The sequence below is a fragment of the Cloeon dipterum genome, chromosome 1, assembly GCF_949628265.1.
Source record: "Cloeon dipterum chromosome 1, ieCloDipt1.1, whole genome shotgun sequence".
Taxonomy (NCBI): Eukaryota; Metazoa; Arthropoda; class Insecta; order Ephemeroptera; family Baetidae; genus Cloeon; species Cloeon dipterum.
The window spans coordinates 14,347,563-14,373,181 of NC_088786.1; the positions used below are offsets into that span (position 1 = coordinate 14,347,563).

At 39.4% G+C, this 25,619-nt stretch overlaps 1 protein-coding gene across 1 annotated transcript in view; it reads left to right on the forward strand.

Moving 5' to 3' along the window:
• Nucleotides 1-7,305: 7,305 nt before the first annotated feature.
• The window catches only part of LOC135936973 (pikachurin-like), a 97,115-nt gene continuing 78,801 nt past the window's right edge, over nt 7,306-25,619 (forward strand). Inside the window, exon 1 of the mRNA XM_065480001.1 lies at nt 7,306-7,661. Coding sequence (XP_065336073.1) covers nt 7,535-7,661 — 127 coding nt within the window. The 5' untranslated portion in view covers nt 7,306-7,534. The remainder of the gene's footprint in view (nt 7,662-25,619) is intronic.

The window sequence follows — 25,619 nt, forward strand, 5'->3', positions numbered from 1 at the left end:
ATTTTGTTATTTACAGAAAAGTTATTCACGTGAATTTTTTTCGTGTTCAGTCCAAACTATTTTTAGAAGCAGTAAGCTTATATCCCGCATATCGTTCGTGGTTCGTGCCGCGGCAAATTGGCTCAATCAACCTGTCTTGGTTGCTGTTGTAGTAAATGGCCCCCAAGGACCTGTTTTACCAACAGTAAAATTGACCCATCTTTAGTTTACTCAATTTTACAGGAGAAATAGATAACTAACTTTCTCTGCTAGAATTAAAGGATAATTTTCAAAAAGTATATTTTATGATTCCCAAACTTAAATGAATCATAAATTAATTTTAGTGCAAACATGCCAAAAAAGGTACCCGTGTAATTTAACTAATTAATAACTTAAGATTCATAAGATAATCTTAATTCATAAGATTTTGATTAGCAAAATTGTCAAAATGCATATTATGGAAAGTCTCAACGTATCCTATGAAATAATCTTAAAAATGAAAAATCACAGTGCCTATATATAAAACTTTAAAAAATTACTCTGAAATTACATTTAGCGTATTTTAAAAACAAAAATTAACCAGCCCGTTGGCTTGCATTGTTAAGGCACTCTCAGGAGTGTCAAAGCAATGTGAGGTATTTGAGCAGTTCGGAGATATAATACTGGCTACCCAATGTAAGAGATAGCAAAAAGTGGTTAGTTTAGTGACTCGAAATGATCAAATTGCTCAACGGGCTGGGAGGCGCAATTAAATAATGGAAAAACTGTGCCGCCAAGCACCACACGACTGCCGCGGTTGCATACTCGTTCTCGATCTTCATTTGAAGAATTTTTTTTATTTTTTGCTCTTTTTATCCCTGTCCGAGGACCGGGAAGGGCGCGCACTGCACTAGCACGAATGCTGAAACCCGGGTCCCAATAACACCGCGAACGGATAACATGGGCGCACCAGGCCGCACAGGGCAACCCAGCCCACTGAAGGGCCACTTTGCCTCCGCACCGAGGACTGCATTGAAACGCTAGACATTCGTCCCGTGAAGCCAAATCACGCATGCTGGAAAGGTGCAAACCAGCAAGTAGCGAGTCTTTCTTTAAACAAATGCTCTTTGTCAACATCTCTCGTAATGACAGTCAGGAAATAGACATATTGGCTTAACGTTCCAATTAAGAAATAAAATTATTCAATTTGGTTACTTATGAAGTAGGTGCTAGACTTATAATAAAGAGACATGAGCCCCCCCCCCCCCTCCTTGTGCAACATATTGACATAAAAATTCATTTTCTAATAATCGTGTGATCAATTGAGTGCGGACTTTCACGGTGTCAAGTAGAGCCACGTAAACTTATTACAGGTAGAGTAATAAACTTGTAAGTAAATTTTGTATTAACCCCGTATTAACTATAGCAATAAGTGCGCCCACCATATTTGAAACCTTTATACTCCTTTACAAATGTATACCTTTTGTCATAAATTATAGAGCAAATTATTCATCTAATAACAATTATTGTAAATAATGTATCCATAATATTAAAGAAAAAATTGATTACAAAATAGGAAATGTTAAAATTACTATTTTCTATAAATTATTGAATTTATCAAACGATCTTTTGGTGAAAAGAATAGATTTGATTTAAAATTTAATTTCAAGTTTTTTATATCATACTCAATTTAAATGATATAATACATTTAAAACGCATAAATAACACCAAACTCTAATAAAATTTATCCTGTTACTGATTAGCTTGAAATGCATTTAAAATTTTACCCATTTTTCTTCTCAATTAAATATTAGAGAGACAGAGAGCAACAACAACCATGACTGATGAAATTCTTCTTGACCGAACCAAAAAAAGACTTGCTGCATTAAAAAAACCAAAATTTTCAAGTTTAAAGGAACTCGCAATTAAAAATTTGGCAGTTAACCTTTCCTATTTCATCAAAAAAACTGGCATCAAGCGACAGCTCGCGATTCTTGGTAAGCATCACATGGATTTGTTTTTCATGGTGCGAGTCCAGTGCGTTCTTTTTTAGGCTCAGACTTACGCCAAGAGATTTTGAACGAACTTTCAAAATTATCATGCTCAGGGGAAACAGGCGATTCTAAAATGATGGACCTTCTGATTAATATTCTGCCTCATTTGCTCAGCTCAGAGACAAAAGAATTCCAAACGAAGTGGATTCTCACATTTTGCTCACCAGAGCAACGAAATCCCTATAGAAACTTTGTATGAATGTTGTTTCAATAGCTGTGATAATTTTTAAACATAATTGTGTTATAAACGCAGATCCTTAACATCGTTGCTGACTGTGCTCCCAACCTCTGTTTCCTGATTATGGAAGGGGAAATTATGCCCGAAGAAATAAAAATGCCGACTGTGGACGCTATCACTAGAATGAAAAGCCTAACTAGGCTCTCTGCAGGCAATTTAATTTTTCAGTATGCCGATTTGATGGAAATGTGCAAGAGTCTCCACCTTTTAGAGTGCCTTCGAGTCAAAATCAAGTTTGACAACATTATTACAGCCACTGTGAACGAGAAAGAGTTAAGAGCAAACCTGAGAAGCTTGAAAGACTTTCGTTTTTCCATCTTGCCTTCGTTGCAATTTTTGGATGCCTCATCATCACCTATGTTGCCGATAAACAGCAGCTTACTGTTTGGGAAAATTTGCGCTGAAACCTTACCTAACCTTGAAGATATGAAACTAATAAGCAATAATTCCGACGAAATATTATTTTTGTTTGAAGAAACACAGTTTAAGTTTGAAAGCAACCTACGGCACCTGGCTGTTTGCCTGTATGATAGTTACGCAAACAAACAACTTGAGCAATTTTGGATGCTCCCTGAAGTTACGAATCTGACGGTAAATTGTAGCTATTTCTTTGAACCAACAAACTATATAAAATATCTTTTATATTTTTTCGCACACTGCATCGCATCGCTTTTCTCGATTTCAATAAACTTCGAGGCACGATAATTTTACATTATTTAAAACGTTTCTACTTTTTTTGTTTTTAGGTCAACTTTACTAATTTTACTACAAATAGTCTAAAGGAATCAAGTCCTATGTTTGAATTTACAAAAGTCACTGATCTGCGTTTGGAGGGCATTGATTCAGAAGAAATTCTCCTTTGCTTCTTGAGAAAGTTAGGTGGAAATCTGCGGACCTTATATGTGGAAGTTTCTATCGTTCTGGGAGACGAATTGCGATTGAGCTTTGCACAAATTTCGAAATTGTGTCCTAAATTGGAGAAACTTGAACTGAAGGGACATTTAGATATGATCGACAGTTCCGAACCTTTTCTTCCCTTTGAAAATTTACAAGAATTGCACTGGGAAGTGTCTAAGTGAGTTTTTTAATGCCTTTCTTATGATAAAACTATATTTTAATGATTTTATATCCTCTAGAGAAAATGGCATTGCCACCATTCTTCAGTCACCAAATTTGAAGAAGGTCAGTTTGATGGGTGTCACCAGCATTTCTATTGCATCTATTGATAGAGTTACAACCATTGTGGAGACTAACCGCAACGGACAGTTCTTGAGACATTTAGCTGAATTTGAGTTCTCTTGTTTATTGGATGGACATAATATTCATGTATTTCACGCTGTCAGCAGTCTAGTTAAGACCTTTTCGGCGTTCCTGCCTAAATTGGAAAATGTTTTCTTGGGTGTAACCTTAGATGGTCTTATTGAGAGTCGCTTGGCGAGGCAATCTGACATTTTCATAATGTTAGGAGATCACAGCCTCATCAATTTCCTCACTGCGTACAAAGGCGCAGGTTCTAAAAACTAATTAAGTAGCAATTTAAGAAATACACATTTGTAAATAAAGCACAGAGAGGAGAGGTTCAATTATGGCCATTTTTTAAATACACACCACATGTAGATCGTTTACAAATAAATATATTTTAAAATAGATATTACGTCTTCTACAAATTTATTATTGAATATGATATCTCGAACAAAAGCAGTTGCTAAATCCACTACACCTTTAGGAGTGGTCTACACAATCTTGGATCCCCAATTCGAAAATACTTGCCTTTTGTCAGGACAAAGGAGATGTATGGTTCAAATCTTTTGTTGGACACTGCTTGCAATTTTTTAACTTTTATCTTGTGGACTAATGCCGCGAACAAGAATTGGCTGTAGAATGGAAATCAGATCCGTTTTGCCAAACTGACTAGCCAATTACAGCATCCAAGGCTATCACACGCATAGAGCTGAAATAACCAAGAAGTCGAAGTTCGGATTTCCAACCTTGTCCTTGCTTGCGCGCTGTAGCGTTCTCCATAATAGTCACATTAAATAAGTGCCTTTTCTAATGTTCTTTGTAGGATATGGGTTTATGTGACCTCCAATCTGCGGCCAAGAAGTAACATCTGTTGTCAGTGAATAAATGCAATTTTAAATTATGCTCAAATCAAATACCATATATATTATACTTCAGTCAATCCAGTTTCGTTTATACCAATATCTTTGATTTCATTTCGCTTTAAAAGGTTTATAAAAACGCTGCCAACGTCCTCATCCTATTTATTGGCAAGGAATTTTTCTCCAAAAGTGATATGCTCTAGACACTTAAGTAGACAGCAATCATATTTTAAATTAATACTTGTAAATGCCATTGAAGGCAAAAATCACGTAAGTTTGTCATAATATGTCAATAGAAATTAAATGCAGCTTCCCTGGCGTGTAGCGATCGATATGTTTATTTTTCTCCGTTTTGCAGGGGCGGATTTTCAATGCGGGGTAAGCGGCAATTCTCACGGGCCCATAGGCACCTGGGGGCCTATACTTAGACTTATTGGGCAACTTTTTATTTTAGAACCGCTGCGTGGTTGGGGAGTCATTGTTCGCACCGGAAAATCTGCCCCCGCCGAACTGCTACACAGCAATAATGTCCTGCTCAACTATATATAGTTTCGGCTACAAGAAGCCCATGAATTAGGTCAGCAAATACGGAAAAATAAACAGCTCGCTTGATTACCGAGGGAGTATGATATTATTTAAAATTTATACTGACAGTTTAACTAATTTGACTTAACACTTTTTATGCGCCTCAAAGTTTTCTTTTTCTTTATGTTTCCAAAGAGTATAGCGGAATAAATTTAACCACGTAGAATTACGAAGCTGCTTGTAGACATATTACACTACAACCGCTGACCACTTCCAGCAAAATCTTGGCTCTTTCGAGTGAGGAATGACATGAGTAGACCTTTTACATCATGCTTGCTATATATGTACCCATCGTGTGTTTTGTCCTTGGTTGAAGTAGACTATTCTCTTGGTGCACCGAAATTAATATTGTCATGGAATCAGCCATCAAAACCTAATTTTGGATTAACCCACCTGAACGTGAGAACAGAGTAATTGAGAGCATTTTGCACTGTAACATTAGTGAAAACCTAAGTTCAACGCAGGTAGGCGCCGGGGAGTCAATTTTAAAATATCTCTCCTTTTTTCTGCACTCTCGCTCTCGCTGTTACTGCATGCACTTTCTCACTTGTTGCGCGGCGCATTATCAATATCATAAAAAAGCTACAAAAAGTGAGGGATATAATCACAGATAATATATTTTAAATACCACAAATCGTTATTGTAACATGACTTTTTGGGGGAAACTCCTTGCCAATAAAAATAGGATAAGAACGCTGGCAGCGTTTTTATAAACCTTTTGTTTAGAGCAAAATGAAATCAACGATCGAACGAACTACCCGCGTATAAGGTATTGGATTTGTGCATACTATAACAATGACAACAGATGTTATTTCTTGGCCGCAGATTGAGGTCACACAAACCCACTTCCTACAAGCAAGGACATGGTTGGAAATCCGAACTTTGACTTTTTGATTATTTCGGGTCTGGGGCGTGATAACCTTGAATGGCTCGTCTGTTGGCAAAATGGATCTAATTTCCATTCTACAGCCAATTCCTGATCGAGGCATTGGGCAACAAGATGAAAAACTTACAAAATTGTAAGCAGCCCAATAAGATTTGAACCACGTCTCCTTTGTCTTTACAAAAAGCAAGTATTTTCCAATTGAGGACCCAAGATTTGTAGGAACATTAATTGTATAAAATGTCATATCTATTTTAGAATACATTTATTTGTCAAAGATCAACATGTATTTAAAAAATGACCTTAATTGAACCTCTCCTCTCTGCACAGTCCTTTACAAATGTATATTTCTTGAATTGATACTTAATTAGTTTTTAGAGCCTGCGCCTTGTACGCAGAGAGGCTGAGATCTTCTAACACTATGAAAATGTCAGATTGCCTCGCCAAACAACTCTCAATAAGACCATCTAAGGTTACACCAAAGAAAACATTTTTCAATTTATTAGGCAGGAACGCCGAAAAGACCCAAACTAGACCCAAAAAAGGAGGGTATTTCGTGTAAATTAAAATTTTTGATAAAGAGCAACCACATGAAGTTTGATGGATTTTTTTTAATGCAAGTAAAATTCAATTTACAACCATCTAGAGAGGCATCAAGTAGAACTCAAAACCTTTCTGCACTTCTCACTGCGCTGGTCAAAAATTTGTCCTTTAGGACAGAACGGGCGATCAACTGCGGGATACACTGCTCTCAATTCACCTTCTCGTCTTCGGGGTGCTTCAACGATTTCTTCAACAGGGACCCGACCTTCCGAATCACTTGAAGCATACACGAATGCATATGCCACGATAACAATTAACAAGATAGAAACAAGCTTGCACATCTTATCTTGACGCCTTTTACTGACATTTGTGGTAAAACCCGCGCTGACCGCTGCCTTTATATAACACTCCCTAAACCACAGGTTGGTAATGAAATTGTTTTGAACATATTTCGTATTAACCACAGGGAAAATTATTTTAACGTATATAAGTACAAAGATAAAAAAGAAATGTGAAAACAAAAATGTTTTCTCTATTCGTCGCTCGTCGCCATTTATGTTGATCTCAAATAAAGGTTTTGAAAAATGCAATAATGTGTTCATATAATTGTACCTCTCTTTTTAGAAAATTATAAATTTAATGTGTGATATAATTTAACAACCTTAAGTTTTTTTTATAGTAAATGAAAGTTCACAACTCTTTTTAAAGAATGGTTAACATCCCACAATTAATTGGTTTAAGTTCACGGGTGGTTTAATTTTATGCGTTTCAGTTACTGTGAGTATGAACAGTGAGCATTTTATTTGCATCATTTGCGTCTGTATGAATATTTTTTCCTGCTTATTATGTTGAACACACCAAAGTCTAAATCGCGTCTCACTCTGGTGGGCACCACCCTCTCACGCTGCGCAGGCAAACTATATTCAGCGCTGGCGCCGTTGCCGCCTCCGAGGGCCAGTCGATTTTGCCGTGTCGGCCGATCTGGACGTGCTCGGCACGAGCTCTCTCGGGCACTCACTAACTCAACCCCCTCCGGCTACCGTACCTCCTCAGGACGTAAGAGTGCCGATGGCGCCGAAGGTCGCGGACTAACAATCCACCAGTGCGTCGGTCCATAGAGTTTTGAAGTGGCCCTTTTGTTGAGTGGAGCGAATCAGCTGCTGCAGCAACAATGTTGTTCAAGTCGGCCGCGGTGCTCGTGGCCTACCTGAGCGCACTCGCCGCCCTGAGTTCCAGCGCCGCCTACCTGGAGGAGGCAACTTCCGCGCCCAAGCTGCAATTCGAGGCCGCCTTTCAAGGTAGGTCAGTGAAGACCCCAGCCTTCTCCACACTTTTAGTCAACTTTCGTCAATCGGCTTTCTCCCTCTTACATAGAGGGAGAAATTTTAAGATTTCTTCAACTTAATTAAAGTCCATTTCTATAAAAAATGTAACATTTTAAAGTTAAGACGATTATCAAATTGGTTTTAAGAAAAAAATAAATTTGCACTTTTTAGCGCAGAGTGCTAAATAGGCGGAATAATTTTCCTAATTTACCAATCAATTATTTTTTGTACATAAAAATATTGTATTTGTGATCAGTTCAAAAGAATGACCACTCTGAAATCTTTTTATATACATACACATACTGTTTCGTTAAAATTAATTGATACAGGGAAACAATAATTGATAAATAATTTCTGGTTGGATTCAGTGAAGGAACGTTTGAGTTAATCATTTGGTTCAACCGTAACAAGCACAAAATAATCAAGAGAGGACCAAGCCATATATGATTTCAGAAGAAAAACTCCTTGTTTTGACAAGAAAGAATTCTCGAATGGAGACAGTGATTGTCATTTGCAGAACGCTCGAACATTTCAACCATGTTCCTAAAAACTGTCAACAGCACAATTTTTTTGGTATAGTTAACTCATCCCTTGAAGAATGGTTCATGCAATGGCCACAAGCAGTTATTTGAGTTTTTCAGTCAGCATTAAACAGAGAGAAACTCTAGCAATGTGAAAATTTAAACAAAAAGAAATTATTGGAAGTTCATTGAATTTATAAATGGAGGATTTCTTGAGGGAATTCTAACAAGTGAATGCAAATTTACGAGGAGAATATTCATTGGTTTTCCGGGTTGGAATATAAACGTCACTTTTTATTACTTTAGATGATAATTTAATTTTCGCCGCACAAAATACAAACAATATGGGTCAAAGCTCAGATAAAACAACAGGCATTTGGACGTGCATACATGAAATCAGTGCAACTCTTCCTAGTGCCATCACCCATCACATCGATTCAAATTTGTAATTCCACGATCACTCATCCAGGCACAGAATTTCGCGTATTTTGCCGAAACGGTCTGCTGGTAAAGGAGATAGAGGGAACGCTTGTCGCGAGGATTAATTAATTCGTAATCCTCCTTGTAATGAGCTTAAAAATGTCATATCATTATATTAAACGCAGGCTCCAACTGGTTGCTAGAGAGAGAAAGCGGCTCATACACACACGTGCAAAAATATCGCTAATGAACGCACACGTTCCTTTGAGCCGCGCGCCACCATTTTTGTCCCGGAGCTAAATTCCAGCAGTCCGTGTAATTAAAGCCAAAACGCGAAAATTTGCCGTCCAATTTCGCATTACTTTTCGCCTGGCTGACAACACAACAAACAGTTCGGCTTTCCTACTCGTTCCTATTGGATGAAACCCACAACTCGCGCCGCGGGTTAGCAACCCTAGTCGTCCTTTGTGCGCGTTTTGACGAAATTAAAACGTTTTCAAAGGGCCACTGTAGTTGCTCATTGATATATATCCAACGAAACAAAAAGCTTTGAACCGTTTAGTTTCTGTATAGTTTGAGACGTTCGTTTAATATGATTGGGGTCATGAAAACAATGAAATTGGCAATGCAATCTTATTATTAGGTTAATGATGTATGTAATGTTTAAAATTAAGAAAATTTAGTGTTCCACAAAACATAAAAATTTTGACCATCTAGAATTTTGAACCCAAATATGATGTGCCCACATGTTTTGCAGCCCTCGACAAAACGAAGCTCGCCAATATTTTTGCTAGCGTTGGTGGAATTTGCAATGCTCCACCTGCGACCCTTTTTCACGATCATTCTGCCCACGTGCCACTTTTTTCATTTCATCTTCCACCAATGGAGTCGATGCGCAGCATCCGAATGATGAGATTTAACACTGCTGATTTTCCAGGTCGACTTGCCAGCCGATTCATTTGTTATCGACTCTCGGTTTTACTGCCGTTTTATCCCAGGCAAAACGGGTTAAACGCGCAATCAATTCGGGTTACTCGGACAAGGTAGCCACGCTCCTTTTTTATGAGGTATTTAAAGTGTCACATGAATCCCCGAACCGTTTACTAAAATCCCTAATTTCAATCATTTTTTAAAATTAGATTTAGAAGCTTCTTGAAAGTTCTTGATTTGTGGCCACAACTAATTAAAATACATGCGAAGTTTATAGATTTACTAAACGTATAGTTATGGTGAGCAGTTTGATTTAATCTTATAACTTATAATAAATGCACAAGTAGAAAATCAATTCTTGAATTAAACTGTCGAAAGAGAAGCTCTATATTTCCAAAACGCATAATTTACTAAATTACTACGCAAATATTCATATTTTAGATCTGAATTTGTGACGGACAATGTGAAAGCTACAGAATCATAATTTATAACTCTTTCGACAGTTCATACTATTTTGGCTTCTTTTGATTGATCGGTGGTCATCGAGTCACGCATAACTTTCCACTTGCGGTCGCGCAACACTTTTGCAGGGTAAATTGCACGATGAATATGAAACAGCAGGCTAAATGCTTTGCCCGTGGTATTGCAATTCGGCTGTTCAAAATCTAAATCATGCTTCGTGCCCCCAAAATATCCTGCGTGCCCTTGCTGCAAATTTAAATGCTCTTTGTTTTTGAACATATAGCAGCGCAAGTCTGATCAATAAACAATGAGCTGTTCTATATACACAGCTGTAATAATATATGTGTGTTTAAATATCATAAATTCATTAATTCCAAAGTTGATTCGCACCTTCATGCCTATTGAAATTCAAATTTACTGGAATGCACACGTTTTAATATTTATTTAAAATTTATTTAAATATTTTCTTCGCTCCTTCTATTGTTACAGTTTTTTTTCAGTTTTAGAAACGGTATATTTCCTGATGTAATTACATTAGACTCGATTTTCTATTTGATATGTAACTCGAATATTGTCACAAAATCGAAATTTAATTTGCACCAAAACTTCAAAGGATAGTTTAGTGGGACCCAATTTTCATTTACGGAAACTTTGTGAAAGCGAGTGAAACTGCACGCTGCGTTAATTGGTGTGCAGCAATCAATCGCAGGACTCGATGAGCACCCAATCGTCCACGTAAATAACCGAACACAAACAATTTCGTGCCGATGTGCAGAGAATCACTCACTTATAGTCGGCAGCAGAGCAATTCCAATTCCAGTCGCATCGGCGCCGAATAAATAAAAGCGCTGCTGCTGTCATGCGGACGGTGAATTTATTGGCAAAGTGGTTGCGACGAGACTGTGGGCGTAATTGTTCGGCAAGTAGTGTCAATTTGTGCCGCGGCATTCGATATTCGCGAGGAAACCGCGGCAAATTAAACCCAACCAACGACGAAAGAGCGGAGGCGCCGCACTCCATCAAGAGGAATAAGTTTCAGAAATACAAATACAGCGCTGTTCGTTTCAAGCTATTGAATAAATTTATTAAGAATTACCATGTCCCTAGAATTTACAGAGTAATAAAGGATGGTTTAAAATTGATTTTCTTCATGCCCATTTATTTTAAATTGTCCTTCCATTTAAATGAAAGTATGGAATTGCATATAAACTGCTTAGTTTTATAACGACTAATGAGTATTTGGCTACTTGTTAGTAATTTTTCATTGCAACGGTTTTATATCGCCATCTGAATGTGGGAAAGATAAATATCAATGACTGACTTTGTGAAATCGATAATTTTTGTAAGCCAGGCTAAAAAGAGATAGAGCTGGCACGTCTCGTGCTGGCGGCTTGGCCACGATGGGGATGGGCCAAGACTACGAATGACGCTTCGCATTGTTTTGCGTATTTTTAGCGATATTGATATGAAATATGACCTGGCTGGGTGGCTTAAGACTGCCGAGGGCTTCTACTACAGTTTGCATTGAATTGAAACAGATTTGAGATGTGGATGTCTGACGCAGACGGATTTGAACGCGAAGATTGTTATCGAAACAAAATCTGAAGTGTTTTTGTTGTAAAGAATCAATGTTGTAATTTAATTAACCCAACTATTACAATTATCATTTCTCGAGATATTATTTTAAATTAAATTTGCAGATTCTTCAAAATTTCAAACAATGCCATTTTTATTTTCTGATCCAAACCCATGCCAACAAGTTAAGTAAAAATTAAGATCCAAATAGCTCCGATCCCAAAACGAACAATTGTATTTTACAATGATATCGTATATTTTGAACCAAATTATTCCTTGATATCCTCCGACGCGTTATTGACTTTAAGTCTGAATGCACGCGGTATTGACGAGAGTCACCAATCATTCCGAGGCGAAATGATTGAGAGTTGAGAAGCTGGCAAAATCCGCGAATGACACAAATCCATCCATCCCTTGCCTTAGAATTCCTGCGCCCGGGGGTAGCGACGGCGGATTTGCCAGACGCACTGGGGACTCTATGAGTAGCAAACTCTCTTGCTGCTGGAGTCAGCCGGCATGCAGAAATCAAATATTGTGGTTGATTTTGCTGACGGCGGACGGGAGGGCTGGCGGGCGGTCGGGGATGGGGGCGGAGAGGAAGCGGCGGGTCTACTGTTTCCCAATATCCATTTCAAGTATCGCGAACTCGCAGCGAAAACCATGAATAGGAGCAGTATTATGGATGGATGGTTCGTCGGCCAACAAAGGGAAAGAAAGAATAGCGCTCATATTAAAACTCACGGGGTGGAAAAGTGCTGCGGCAAAAAGGGGCATATCGGCTTACAGCACTTTGCTCTTCTCCTCTTTTTTGCGATACTGTACATGCACTCCGTGGATGCAGAGTTCCTTTTCTCCTTCTCGTATGCACATGCAAATGAACCAGGATTGTTCCTCCACACCAAGTCGAGATTTTTTCAATGCATGCATACAAGTGAAGCGAGAGATATTAAGTCGACCCGTGCATTGGGAATGAGCAAATGATGGTGAAAAAATTGTAATGTTCTATTAGTCGTTATTCCTATAAATATATTTTTGAAATAATTCCTTGATCATTTATTATTATTATTAACCTCGGAATAGAAACACTTGTATTTCATTTAGGAGTTTAGCATTTGGATAGTTATTTTTTAAGAAAATATTCCTCTGCTCAATTTTCTTCTTGTAATTAAATTAAATTAAAGTTCTAATAACGTTGCAAATAAATGAGATAATCGCCACGCACCTGCCACAATTGATGAAGATCTAGTCAAGATGTGGGACCTAGTTGCTTCGGAATTGATCAAAACGCCTTAATCTTGCTCTACATGTAGTCCATGGATTTATAAATTCTTGTGGATTGATTTTGAGCGATACAATTAAGTTACCTTAAAATTGGATTTACTAATACATATTCGAATGCTTTTTTTAGTATTGGCTTTTTCCATTGACATAATAGGTTTTTACAAACTTCAGTTTTCCCCAATTATTGCACACGATTTGGATGCCAATAAATTTTGCCTCCTGTCTGAGTTTAGTATTCACATAATATTCTTGATCATATCTCTGTCGATTATATGCGCCAACAATGCCTGGACTGCTTCACCGTCTCGCCATTATCCCCATCACAACAACAACCACTATAATAATTACAATTATTCGCCATTAGCTGGTCGTAACATGGAGGAGAGTGAGCAATCCGCAGTGGCGTTTGTATTGTTTTATCAGATTCAGCTGACGGTCCGGGCAAACTGAGATGAATATTCATTAATCTGCGACGTGGTACACGTCCAGTTTGTGAACTCGTGGTGCATGCACAGTTGCGGCTGATTTAGTAGCGCGAGAAGTGGGTCAGCCCAGACGCGCGACACGAGATGCCAGCGGCTGCTGCTGTGCATCAGATGATGCGAACCTTATGCCCCTGCCCCGATATGATGCATGGCTATTATGTGCACCTATAGACGGGTCCATCTGCAAAAGTGCATTCAACAGCAACACTTTTTCCCTCACCTGCTGGGCTCAAAGATACCTCTCACTGAGTCCCTATAGCTGTTTTTACTGCTGCTGCGATTTGCATATTGTTAGTAGAAACTTAAAAACTATAGAAAAAATTATAAACATAGAGTATGGACTACATGAAATTTTGTTTACCCTGGCTGGGAATAGGAAGCAGCGTGAATAAATCATTTGATATATTAGAACCCACTTTGGTGCCCGCAAACCGCGCGTTCAGCCATGTTTCCCATCATACACAAACCGAAGTTTGGCTAACATAGAGGCATGTGCAGTCCAAATTCTGCCACTTTAGCAAATATTCAGCAACGTGGCGTGTTTCAGACCGCAAATTCACTTTCAGTAGCACACTCAATTATTGTTTCCGAGGTGGCTGATCAAAGCAGCGCGTCACTCAGGCTTCACTCTCGCTTTGTTTGCCGCTAAAACGCCTCATAGCTCGCGTCTTAAACCCTTTCATTAGCTGCTGGAGTACTCGAGCACCCCTAGCTCCCAAACCCCCTTTCTTTCTCCGTGCTTGAAATGCGGGCGCGCACACACTCTGCGACTAAGTAAGAGGATTACTCGCCGGCAGCTTGCACCGAATTTCGCACGGGAAGCCCGCCTACGGGACGCAAATTAAACCGCACGAATTATTGTTGACAGATTTCGAACTTGCCTCGGAAATTCGGATTCGTGCCTCCGCTTCTCCCTCTCCTCTGTTGGCTTTCCGCGCAATTAATTAATTCAAAATCGTTTACGAGCTGCTGTCGAGGCTTTTTTAACTCTGCTCCTATCAAAATAAAGGAAGATGAAGCACCTCTTCAGGCTGCAAAGCCAATTTGTGATCAGACACCAACATGACAGTCAAGGATATTTGCATTTTGCAGACGGGATTTTAAAAGCCAACATGTTTTCAACTTCGAACGTTTTCTCATGTATCACTTAAGAAATAATGCAAAGTGCAGCTTCCTACGTGTCACTCAAAGGCTGCTTATCAACAATTATCTCTTTTCACTTCTAAACGTTGAATTGATTCCCTGCATTCATCGAGTTTTAATATATCTATGATATAGATATTATAGATCTATAATTCATAAATTTTTCAATTATTGGAAACTTTGTAAGAAAAATGTCCTTCTAGATCTCTGGAAGCCGTGTACTTCACGTTAGAGAATGAGAAAAACAGTGCTATAAGATTGAAAAAAATTAAAAATTCCAAAAATTTTATTTTGGAGTTTCAATGGACTCATTCTTTATGATCGAGATACTTTTAGTTATAGAAAGTGGATGCCTTTCCCTAATAACCCATGCTGGACTATGCGAGAACCTCATTGAATTATTCGTAAAAATGCCAGAGAGCCAGCATCTCATACATTGAGCCGATCAATAACATCTCTTGAGTGAAAATGCTGACTCACTCGGCCAGAAGTATTTTTTAATTCAGGGTTGCAGCTCTGAATGTGACTCTCGAAGAAGGCAGCCGACTTGATTTTCCAATTACCGTGTCGCGATTCCAATAATTGCTTTTCATCTGGTGCACTCGCCGATACCCTCTTGCCATTAAATGCGCTCATCATGGGCGAACTCTCTCTCTCTCTCTCTCTCTCTTTGCTCCAAGTTGCAAAGAAAGGCGGAGAATAATCCAGCGAACGGCTCAACTTTTAATGGCTTGGTGGGATGAGTTTGAAATACAAATTATTGATGATAGCATTCGCCGTGGCGTTGGCGCTGTTGAAAAGAGTCGATTAAAATTCCTCTCCACAAGATTTTTCCGATGAAAAGGAAAATGAAATGGCAGAGGGCCTAAAGAAGAGAGTGACTTAATTCTGCTGCGAGGAGCCGGAAAATATTTATTATCTCAATTAAATTTTGAACCAAATGGTCCGTGAGATCGAAGAGTGAATATGTGCTTTGAAAAGTAATTGACTTTTTGATCTGGATATCGCCCCCATTGTAAACGAGAACAATGTGCTTTGGGAGTTAAGAATAAAATAAGAAACGCGGACTTTTCTTCGCAGCGTAAAAAAATGGCGCGACTAATTTACTTTCAAAGGACGCAAGTGTCATAATTTCAAAATAATCGTTGAAATCGATTATAAAAACACTAAATTGCATAAGTCAGCGTTTTAAAAGACCAATATTGTTTAATCAGATTTGTCGCTGCATGAAAAAAAAATCTGTAACATCTGCTCAATTTCAAACATAAAAAAGAATTTACTTCTTTAAGAGCCTCAGTATCTTTTAGCAGATGTGGCTAAAAGTTATTTTCATGGTTGGAATAGCCCATGAAATATTTTTGATATGGTCTCCCGACCATTGTTTTTAAAAGTAAAAGAAACCAATGGGCGTTACAGTTAAAAATGACTCAACCATTAAAATTGCCCGCTTGTTGATCAATCGGTGTCAAGATTTTAAAAGGCGGGTTTTTTCTCTGCAAATTTCGGTAACTCACCGTCAGCTCATCACCGCAACCGGTTCTAAGCCCGGGAAAGGACCCTTTTGAGCTTGGCAGGTTTGCTAAACATCCACATTTCAGGATTTACATGTGAAGATACCTGCCCCATTTTTTACGTTCATTCACATAATTAGTGGCGATGTGGCATGGCATTATTTTGCTATCAAACAAGCTTTACCAGCTCTATTATCTACATATCCTAGGAAGGCAGTAAGAGAAATCTCCATTAATTTACTGATAATTAAGTTGCGGAGTTGCTGCCTGTGAGGTCGGACACAAGAACCAACGCAATTTCTTGCAGGCAGGTGCAAATTTAGCCCGAGAGCTAAACCGCACATTCAGTTTCTGTAGAGTTAAATACGCACCGCAGCACACTAATCTCGAGCCGATAGTAGGCCGATATTGCGTCTCGTAATCATCGCTGTTGCGGGCTAACCACCCCCGTTTTGTGGCCCCCGCAAAACACCCAGCGAATGTCCCCCGGGATTAATTGGCCAGGGAGGACAACAGGTGCATTAATGCCCGCCGCTGGTGCGCGCATTGTTCGCGGCATTATTCATGCGGCTGTCATTCTTGACCACTCCATACGTCACGAGACAGCCCTAGGGGGTTGAAGGGGGTGCGGCCGGCTGTCTTTCATCGCTCCATTCGCGCTGATTATTCAGGCGGAAAGGAAATTCAGCTGTGCGTGGTGATTAATCAAAGGCGCACAAGCAGAAATGGCCGCGTTTGGAATTGTGAAAGCACAAGGGGCGTGAAACGCATAAATTTATAATCCCACAAGGCTCGAGGTTTAACGGTGAAGATAAAAACTGTCTATGCAAATTAATGTTTGCAGAAGCAATAACCGCGAGAGCTAAGTTCAATACTGTAATTTTATCCGTTTGAAAAAAACCCTTCAAATCAGATTATTTTGGGCTCAAAAACTGCTGAAACCTGTCTTTTATGAAACAGATTATACCATTTGAAATATATTGTTAGATTCTATGTTAGTATAGGCTACAATTTTATCGTGCTTTAATACCTTCTAATAAATAAACTAATTTATCTGCTGAATCTTCCTCATAGGCCTCCGAAAATATTTAAATTTGCGAGGAAAAATCCATTAACCGCTTTTTATGCGACGGTGTGTGTATTTAACAATTAATACGCTCCAAAAACTCGCTGGCAGAAAACTCGTGTCCATTTGCAACACAGTAGGCCCTGGAGCTTGAAGTTCACATCTAGCTCGTTATGAAAGGAAAAAAGAAACATTCCAGCACTCTTGTCCCGTAATTGGGCTCAATTTTAATAATCCCTCCAGAGAGCTACGCGCTGCTTTTGTTTCCCTAGCACAGGCATGTTGGAAAAACCGATGACCGAAAGCCGCTCATTAAAATGCTTGCGGAAAAGGAGGAGAGGGATGAACGATGTTCACTTCTTCTCGGTGTGTGAGTTTAGTGAGAATATACTCATTGCAGTTTCTACCAAGCAGCTGTTCTGGCGCAATGTGGAGTGTTCAAGTTGAAGACTACTTGAATAATTTACACTTTTTAGTGAGTGAAATTTTCCAGTCCGAATAATTGAATTATTCATTGAAAATTATAATAGGATGGTGCTCGAAACTTGAAAAGAATTAAAATTATAGAAATTAATCTCCTCATCATCACAGTTGCTGTTTTTTTCTTAATCTGTAATTCTTTACTGACGCTAATGGCAACGAGGAAATAAAATGTCTGGCTTTCTTTTCAACAATAGCACATTCCTCGAGTGACTTCTTTGATACAAGATATTTAACATTTGAGGAAATCGGGACTCTTCTAGTGATCTCTGCGACCCCTGAAAGTTGTGCTGATTAATTCCGTGACGAATATTGCACTGCCAATTTGATGCCAGTGACAATGCAACCAAACATTTACTAAATAAATTCATTGCTTGTCTCTCTGCGGTAAAAAAGAACACCATTTTATGCAGAAATTTCGTCAAATAGTATCTTGTCAAGTCCATAGAGAGAAGCAAAACTAAACTGGTACTTTCCGAACGAGAAGAGCTGGCTTTTCTTAGGGTTTTCAAGGCCGCGTCTTTTCATAGATAGGGGCGAAAAATCAACACCAAGATCATTAGAGAGACGCCCTTAATTTGCATACGGGCGTCAATAGATAGAAACATTTACAGCCCGTTTTTCGATACAAAAAAACAACGAAGGCGCGTCGTTCGCACGTGGTTATTTTGCAAACTTTGCACGGTCTCATTAGCAAACAAATGGCCCCGTTTTTCGCAATTACACCCGCCAGCTGTGCCCAAATGAAAAAATAAAAACAGGTCGCGCTGTTTTCGGCCCGGCGGACACAGTTTTTTAATCTCGTTTGCGGCTCCCATCGCAGCGCTTATCATCCACACGCCAACAGGAACAGGAGGTAAAAATGCCACCCACCGTAATTTTGTTCTTCTGACACATACACACACAACCGCCCCAGGGACGCGCACTTTGCGAAAAATTAGCCAGACCGCACATACCAAGTGCTGAAACGGTGGGGTTTCAGATTTTTTTTCTCCTGTGCAGAAATTGAACCTACAATAAATGAAATAATTCGAAAAAAGAAGATGAAACTTATTGAAAATGGTAAAAATGTTTGCTTGAACACTTTGTTTTTAAACTATATTTGCTGCTGTCCACTCAGTTGGAACGGCTCGACATTTCGTTTCCTTCATACCTGCGTACGACTGACACACACTGACACACTCGCGGTGTGAGACACTGACAGAGAGGCCGGCTAAGTGCTCGCCCGCATTATGTGTAAAATGAGCGAACAGCACCACTCACTCGGTCAGACAGAGAGGACTGTAGTCGTAATGCCGAGAGGAACTCGCACATGCATATTTTCTAAAGCGAGTTGTAGCGAGTTAAAAGACGAGCGGACACTTGATCTACATCAAACATGCTCACACTTGTGAGGTTACATTACATGCAATTGGCGGCGATGCTTGTGAGAAAACTGTGCTTACATTGCAGCTGGAAAGTGTTCACGTATGAGTGCATTAGAGATGAAGAGGGTCATTCGCACACTCGTATATGTGGACTGAGTAGACTGGTAGAAAAAAGTAATCCACGGAATTTAAGATGTTTGAACAAACTGCCTCTAAGTTTTTTATGCTTCGATTCGTAACTAATTCTGCAACAAAAACAAAGGAACAAAAGATTTTTAAATTTAACTGGCTTTGTTATACAGGACATTTAACAAAATAAATATTTCCCCTGAATAAATTTAGTTTGCTCCCTATCAGTCAGATAAAATTATATTAATATCCAAAATAAAAATTGCAATACAGAAACGAGTGACATTATTTCCTTTTGCAGTTAATTCACTCTGAATCATTAGTTCCTTAATTGTTAGCATTTGAGAGAAGCCATTGTAAAATTGTAATTTTTACCTGCTAGGTATTTTAATAAAAATAAATTCATAAATGAAATTTCAATTTACAAAAAAAAATCATGGAAGTTGGACAGATTACTGGTAATGGGTCCGGAACAGTTCACTGAACAGTGGAGCGACATGTCGAACCACTGGGGACTTTTACTCGTTTAATTAAAAAATTCTTAACATCATAATAATTTCGGTTAAAATCGTGCTTGAACACTTATTGTTCTAATTTTCATCATGCTCTGGTTCTCTTTTTTGAGGGCCTGCTTTGCTTTCTTGTTCTCTAGCTCCGCGAATTAATGGAATAATATTATACCAAGCGATGTTATGTTCGACTGAGCAGAAAAAACAAGAGAGGTAGAGAATTCGTGGGAATGCGTAAGGGAAGAGGTGCCGCCCGCTACAGGGGACACATTGGTTCTGCTCCTTGAACAACGATCCGACTTCCGCGCCGCACGTCGGATGCGGTGAGGGGTGTGTTCGAATCTCTCAGCTTATGTTTTCCTTAATTAAAACAAATTTAGCGGTGCATATCAAACGAAACTACATGGAGTTTTCAGAACGCATATATAATCAACTTATGATTTATGCATTCAGGGAGTAAGGTGAATATAGCCATGTAGTTTTACGAAAACAAGTCAGAATATTCATTTTTGTTTATTTTTTCTTGCTAGTAATCACACTTGCTTACAACAATTGAAATCCTGATCATCAATAAATTTAATTGTTATTTTACGTATGAAAGAATTACTATTGAATGAGTGATCAATATTTCATTATTATGTGTAGCATGATTATATTATAGTAAATTATCTCTCAAGAGCAAATAATTTAAAAATTTTAAACTATTTTATTTTGTATTAAGAATGTTTAAAATAGACAACTTTTAAAGTTTATACCGTTGCGCATGTTTCACGCCCCTTCTTGTCACACCAAATTCATTGTTTTCCTTTTGGCTTGCGTCGTCCTTCTCTACCTGCTTATTAATTTCCCTCTGCTGTGCGCTGCGAGTTCCGTGATTATCATGGTTGTGCATGCGACACGCGATATATTTCAATGCTCTCTTTGCTCGCAACCCGTAAAGTATGCATGCGCTTTGGTTATCAGGATCAGCATAGAATTATTATATCGCCGTTTGAGCTGCTGCTGTGGCTGCAGGGCTATTTGTCCAGGGAACCTGACAATCGGTTCCACATTAGACCACCTAGGTTAAAACTTACCACTTGTTTTGGCACAAACGAATGTCATTGTTGTCAGTACAGTTCGTTATGAATACAGTGCAGTTTGTATCGAGAGCCAATTTTACCTTCAAAATTTTCCCATGAGCAGTTAAACTGAATCACGAGCTCTGAACTTAAAATACGTCATTAATCTTATTTAGGTGCAAAAAACTGACAGTGGAAATTGAAAATTTCAAACAATTATTTTCAAACATTTTAAATTCAAAATTTTCGTGATACCAATAACTCTCTGGTTTATATTGCATTAATGTGCCATTTTTTTATACTAAAGTCAGATTCCAAAGGGTTTTATTAACTAAAAACTACTATCTCTGACTTGTTTTGATTTTTTTACTGATATTTCTTAAGCTCCAATTTGAAAAAGAAACATTAATCCCAAGATTTTATCGCCAATGCAATGGAGTTGGCGTAATGCACTGGCCACCGTGGCCTGCAGCTGTCACTTTGGCCTGGCTTTTGACTCGATCAAATGCGATTATTACATTTGCTCATATACACATACACATAAGGGTGGCCTGAGAATCGATATTGAAAGACCGGCTCTTGGACCAGCTAAGCACATAAGGTACTTCCAATTCTAATCAATCAGCCAACTGCAGGCTCATCCTCTCCAATTTGCATGAGCAAGCAGCAGAAGTCCCTTTAAAAGCCCATCAGCCGGGAAGCGAGCAGCAACTCCGATTAATTAGCCGGCACACGGGAGTGGCATCTGCGCGTTAATTAGACGGACAGCATCCAGATCAAAAGCAACTTTCCATGCATCGGCCCGGGATAAATATTTACGTAATTGCACACACGAAACAAGCAGCTGGCGAACTTGGTATAATAGCACTCGGTGCAGAAAGCTGGCAGTTCGATATTCACGGCCCACCCTCTTATCGCACCCTCGCCACCCTGCATAGTAGGCACAGGGGTTGTGTGTCAGGGCAGCCATGAGCCGACCGGCGGCCACTGGAGTATTTATCGCCCCTGCGTGACCTACGACCCGCCGGCCACAACTTCTGTCGTCGGTTGCGGCTTTTGCCTTCTTGCTCGCCGCGGCTTTTTGCACTCGCTCTCGCTCACTCTCGTGATGTATATAAAAAAAAAACAACGCTGCCTAATGCATTGGAAAAGGACGCCGCTGGCCCAGCAAAAGTGGTCGAGTTTTTCGGCCTCTTTGAAGCCGGGCAATCGACTGGAATGGCTATTTTTACGATTTTCCTTTCACATCGGTCACATAGAAGGGGATGAATTTGATATTCTCTTTTTTGCTTGTTCATTGGCTTTTAAAGGCAATGGATAAATTACTTCAGCCTTGAGTTATAAATTTTTCTATATTGGATAATTGGATACAACTTTTCCCCAAAAGTAATTTTGCTCCTGCTATCATTAAAATATTTAGCAGTTAAAAATAGTGTGGATTTAGTTTTCCCACTCATGCATCCAATTTTTATAATACCATTTCAATCAGAAAATATTCCATTGAAATGCGTGGGATTGGACTGGAATGCAAAGGAAAGGGTGCCTTTCAGCAGAGCGAAAATTCTGCACTATTAGTTTGCAGTTTCAATTGGAACCGACCGCATGCATTCACCGCACTTGCAGCAGAGCTATTATAAATACAGCCAGTTCAAAACCGAGCAACGCACAGAGCAACGTTTCACTTGAACGCGTTCACAGCCACTTTGATAACTTGCAGCAAAGTTAACCTTTTAAAAACAGCCTACGCTCTGTGTTTGTGCCTTTGTTATTCCGCCTCCAACATCCCTGTGCGCGCAAGTTCTGTGTGTTTCTTTGGCTCGAGAGGAATTGAAATGAAGCAATACATGGGCGGCGTGAATTGGTGAGAGCTCGCTGGCAATAAAAGCAGCACGCGCTCTTTGCTAATGCTGCCGAGACCATCACAAGAATTGGAATACGAATTAGGCCAACTTTTTGCCATTCTCCGCGCGTCGGCAGGTGGAATTGGATGGGCGGACTTGCTTGTTTCACTTTTTTCTTTCTTTCCAACGTACTTTCGTTCTATCTTCCAATAGACGCAATCCAAATGTATGATGATAACTAGGTCTGAATTACATCCCAGACGCCAGTAGAAAGTTTATCGCACGGAAAGTGAATTTGTATAAGAACTGGATTTTGCGGAAATAAATCATTTCGGGAGATAAATCGCTGAAAGCTGTCGGAGTCCGGAAGCAACTTTTTGAATAGAAACCGCAATTTTGTGGCCTCATCTTTAATAAATTGATCTCGTGCGAGGTGGGAAAAAAGATGGGGCTGGCAAAAGCGAACTTTTCTTGCGGCGAAAATTTCTGTTCGTGCCCAACTTTTTTGTGACCAATTCATCAAAACTTGCAGAACAAGGAAGTCAGAAGTGGAAAAAGAGAACAAAATCATAAAATGTGTGGTCAATAGCTCCTTCCCCTCAATAAAGTGGTTTCATTAAATTTCAGCGGTAATTTCCAATCAATTGAGTTTCAAGAAAATATTCTGCATTTTTTACATTTAAAATGATTAAACAGACACACAATATAAACGTCGTTCTATTCTTGATGTTTAATTTCTCCATCAATGATGAATCATATCTGATTCACCTTTCAATAGGACATAGGAAATAGCCTTTTTTCATTCTTGGTAAATAGAAAGTGTAGGATGAAGCAGTAATTTCCAAAACGTGTCCATCATGTTGTTCTTTTGAACTGCTGCTCATGCAAAAACAAACTGTCCATGAGAAACAATCCACCCACCATCAAAGTTAAAAGCAATTAAAAGGTAGTTTTTTTTTAACAGCAAGGAAAATTCCAATAGTATCTCGTTTCACTGCGTTGTTTTTCACAGTTCGATACGTTCAGCAAACACAATCGACGAGAGGAGCAAAAAAAAATAAAAAGAGTTGGCTAGGTCCGCAGAGTGCAATTAAATCACGCACGAGCCATTGGCTCCAGCAGTGTTCGCGGTCCCTCGAGCAGAAATTTTTCCATCGACGCAGATTTCGCTCACATGCACCGCGCAATACTTGCAGTCCGTATACACGGACCGAAATCAATGCGACCCAGTTGGTTTTTTGCCGAGGCAATCAGCGGCGAGTGCTGGCTGGCTGGCGGAATAGTCAGTGAGGCAAAAGCGGCGGCGTAGTCGTTGAATCGCGAGAGCCGGCGGCAATTTCCTATTGCACACCTCTGCTCAAAGGGCCGGCCGCCAGCTGACCCATAATAATAATACCAACGTATACACTCCATCTCTGCGGGGCTTTTGTGATTGGGTCGGGTCGGACGCCGCTAGTTTGTCAACTCGCGTCGCGATCGATATCTCTCACCGCACACAAAACTTGAAAAAGACCGTAGGCGGACGGACGGACGTGTATCTCTCTCTCTCTCTTTGTAATTTCAATCACGACTGCTCCATGGCACATTCCCACTGACGCAAGCATTAAACTGATTTAAAAGCAGTTTAACGTAGAGAACTGTCATGTAGATGTTGGGATGGACCGGTACATTTACGAAATATTTAGAATGTGTATCTCTCTTCATGGTCATGACAATATTCCCGATAAATTTGTTCGTGTTGTCATTCGAGATGTCAAGAATCGGTGGCAATGCGGTGATCAGACTTTGTTTTGTAAAATTTGAATATAGCCACTTGTATTTTTTACACTGAATATGACCAATGCCAACGCTCCACGTGGTTCTTTTAACGAGATTGGTGGCTAAATTAAAAAAAAAAAAAAACTGAAAAAGATTATTAATATATTTTATTCAGCTCTTCCACAGAAATTGATTGCTTTTTGCTGGAAACACGCTGGTGGTTGGTTAAAGCAGACGGTGGTCGAAAGAATTTCCACCCATGAGTGGATAATCTGAGCCACAGTGTTCGCAGAATTGACGGGATTCTCACTCTCACGGGGCTAGCAGCGTATTATTTCTCTCATTTTTGCCGCACAATTTGGCCCAACAAAGCCGAGCAAATCCCAGTCTCTCTAGCTGCCCGAGTACGCCCATACTCAGGTATTGATTGCAAATTAAATATAGAGCAGCAATAGGGGGAAGCAGGGTTTCTCGTTATTCTCTGTTATTACTTTTTAAAAGCGAATATTTGTAATGCAACAAGCTTCTAAGAAATAATGTGTTTTTATAAGCAAACGAAAATATGGTTTTATTTAAATTTTGTGACGACAAAACTTGTTTTGAATCTATGCATAGCATTAAGCTTCGCAATAATTTCTGGTGGAGAAAATTCTAGATTTATTGGCTGAGCTTCAATAAATGGCAATAAATAGTAATTTTGTTTGCATATTTTGTCATTTTATTTAGTATTTATTCTTGTATTTTATCAGAGGAGGGAATTTGTATCTCAAAATAAGTAATTTATTTCACTGTTCATATATGAATTAAAATAATGAAAATTTACTTTTTCACCAAAATCCAATCCGTAATGAAAAAATTCAACCTTGGAAAAATCAAAATTCGTGTGTCGCGTGGTCCGATAGGTCAGTTAAGCACGCAGACAGCGGCTTGACGGCATGTTTATGACACTCGATCGCCGCTTGTCGTATTTTGGCCCAGCCAACAACCACCAAAGGCAACGAGGCTGGAACCCACCCCCGCGCCCCCTGAAACAATCAATCAGTCAGCCGAGCGTCAATTATCCGTCGCACGACACAATGAGTGCCACCGTGCGCTGCTGCGCTCAACAATCCGGCGGCTAAAACATTTTTAACGCCGCCGACACATCAATTCGGATTAATTGACAGGATATTCGCAAGCGAGCGCGCGCGCGAGCTTAATGCGGTGTGCACGAGCGCAGTCGACAACGACTTCATCCGACACACTAATGGCGACGACGTAGGCAACCCGCGCCGCTGTCTTGTCGCGCGGGAAGCGAACCTGCTTAACTTTGCGTCGATTAGTGTTCATTTTTTCATCACACGAAAAGGGAGGAGAAGCAGACGAGGCCTATAAAATTATAGCTCGGGTCGA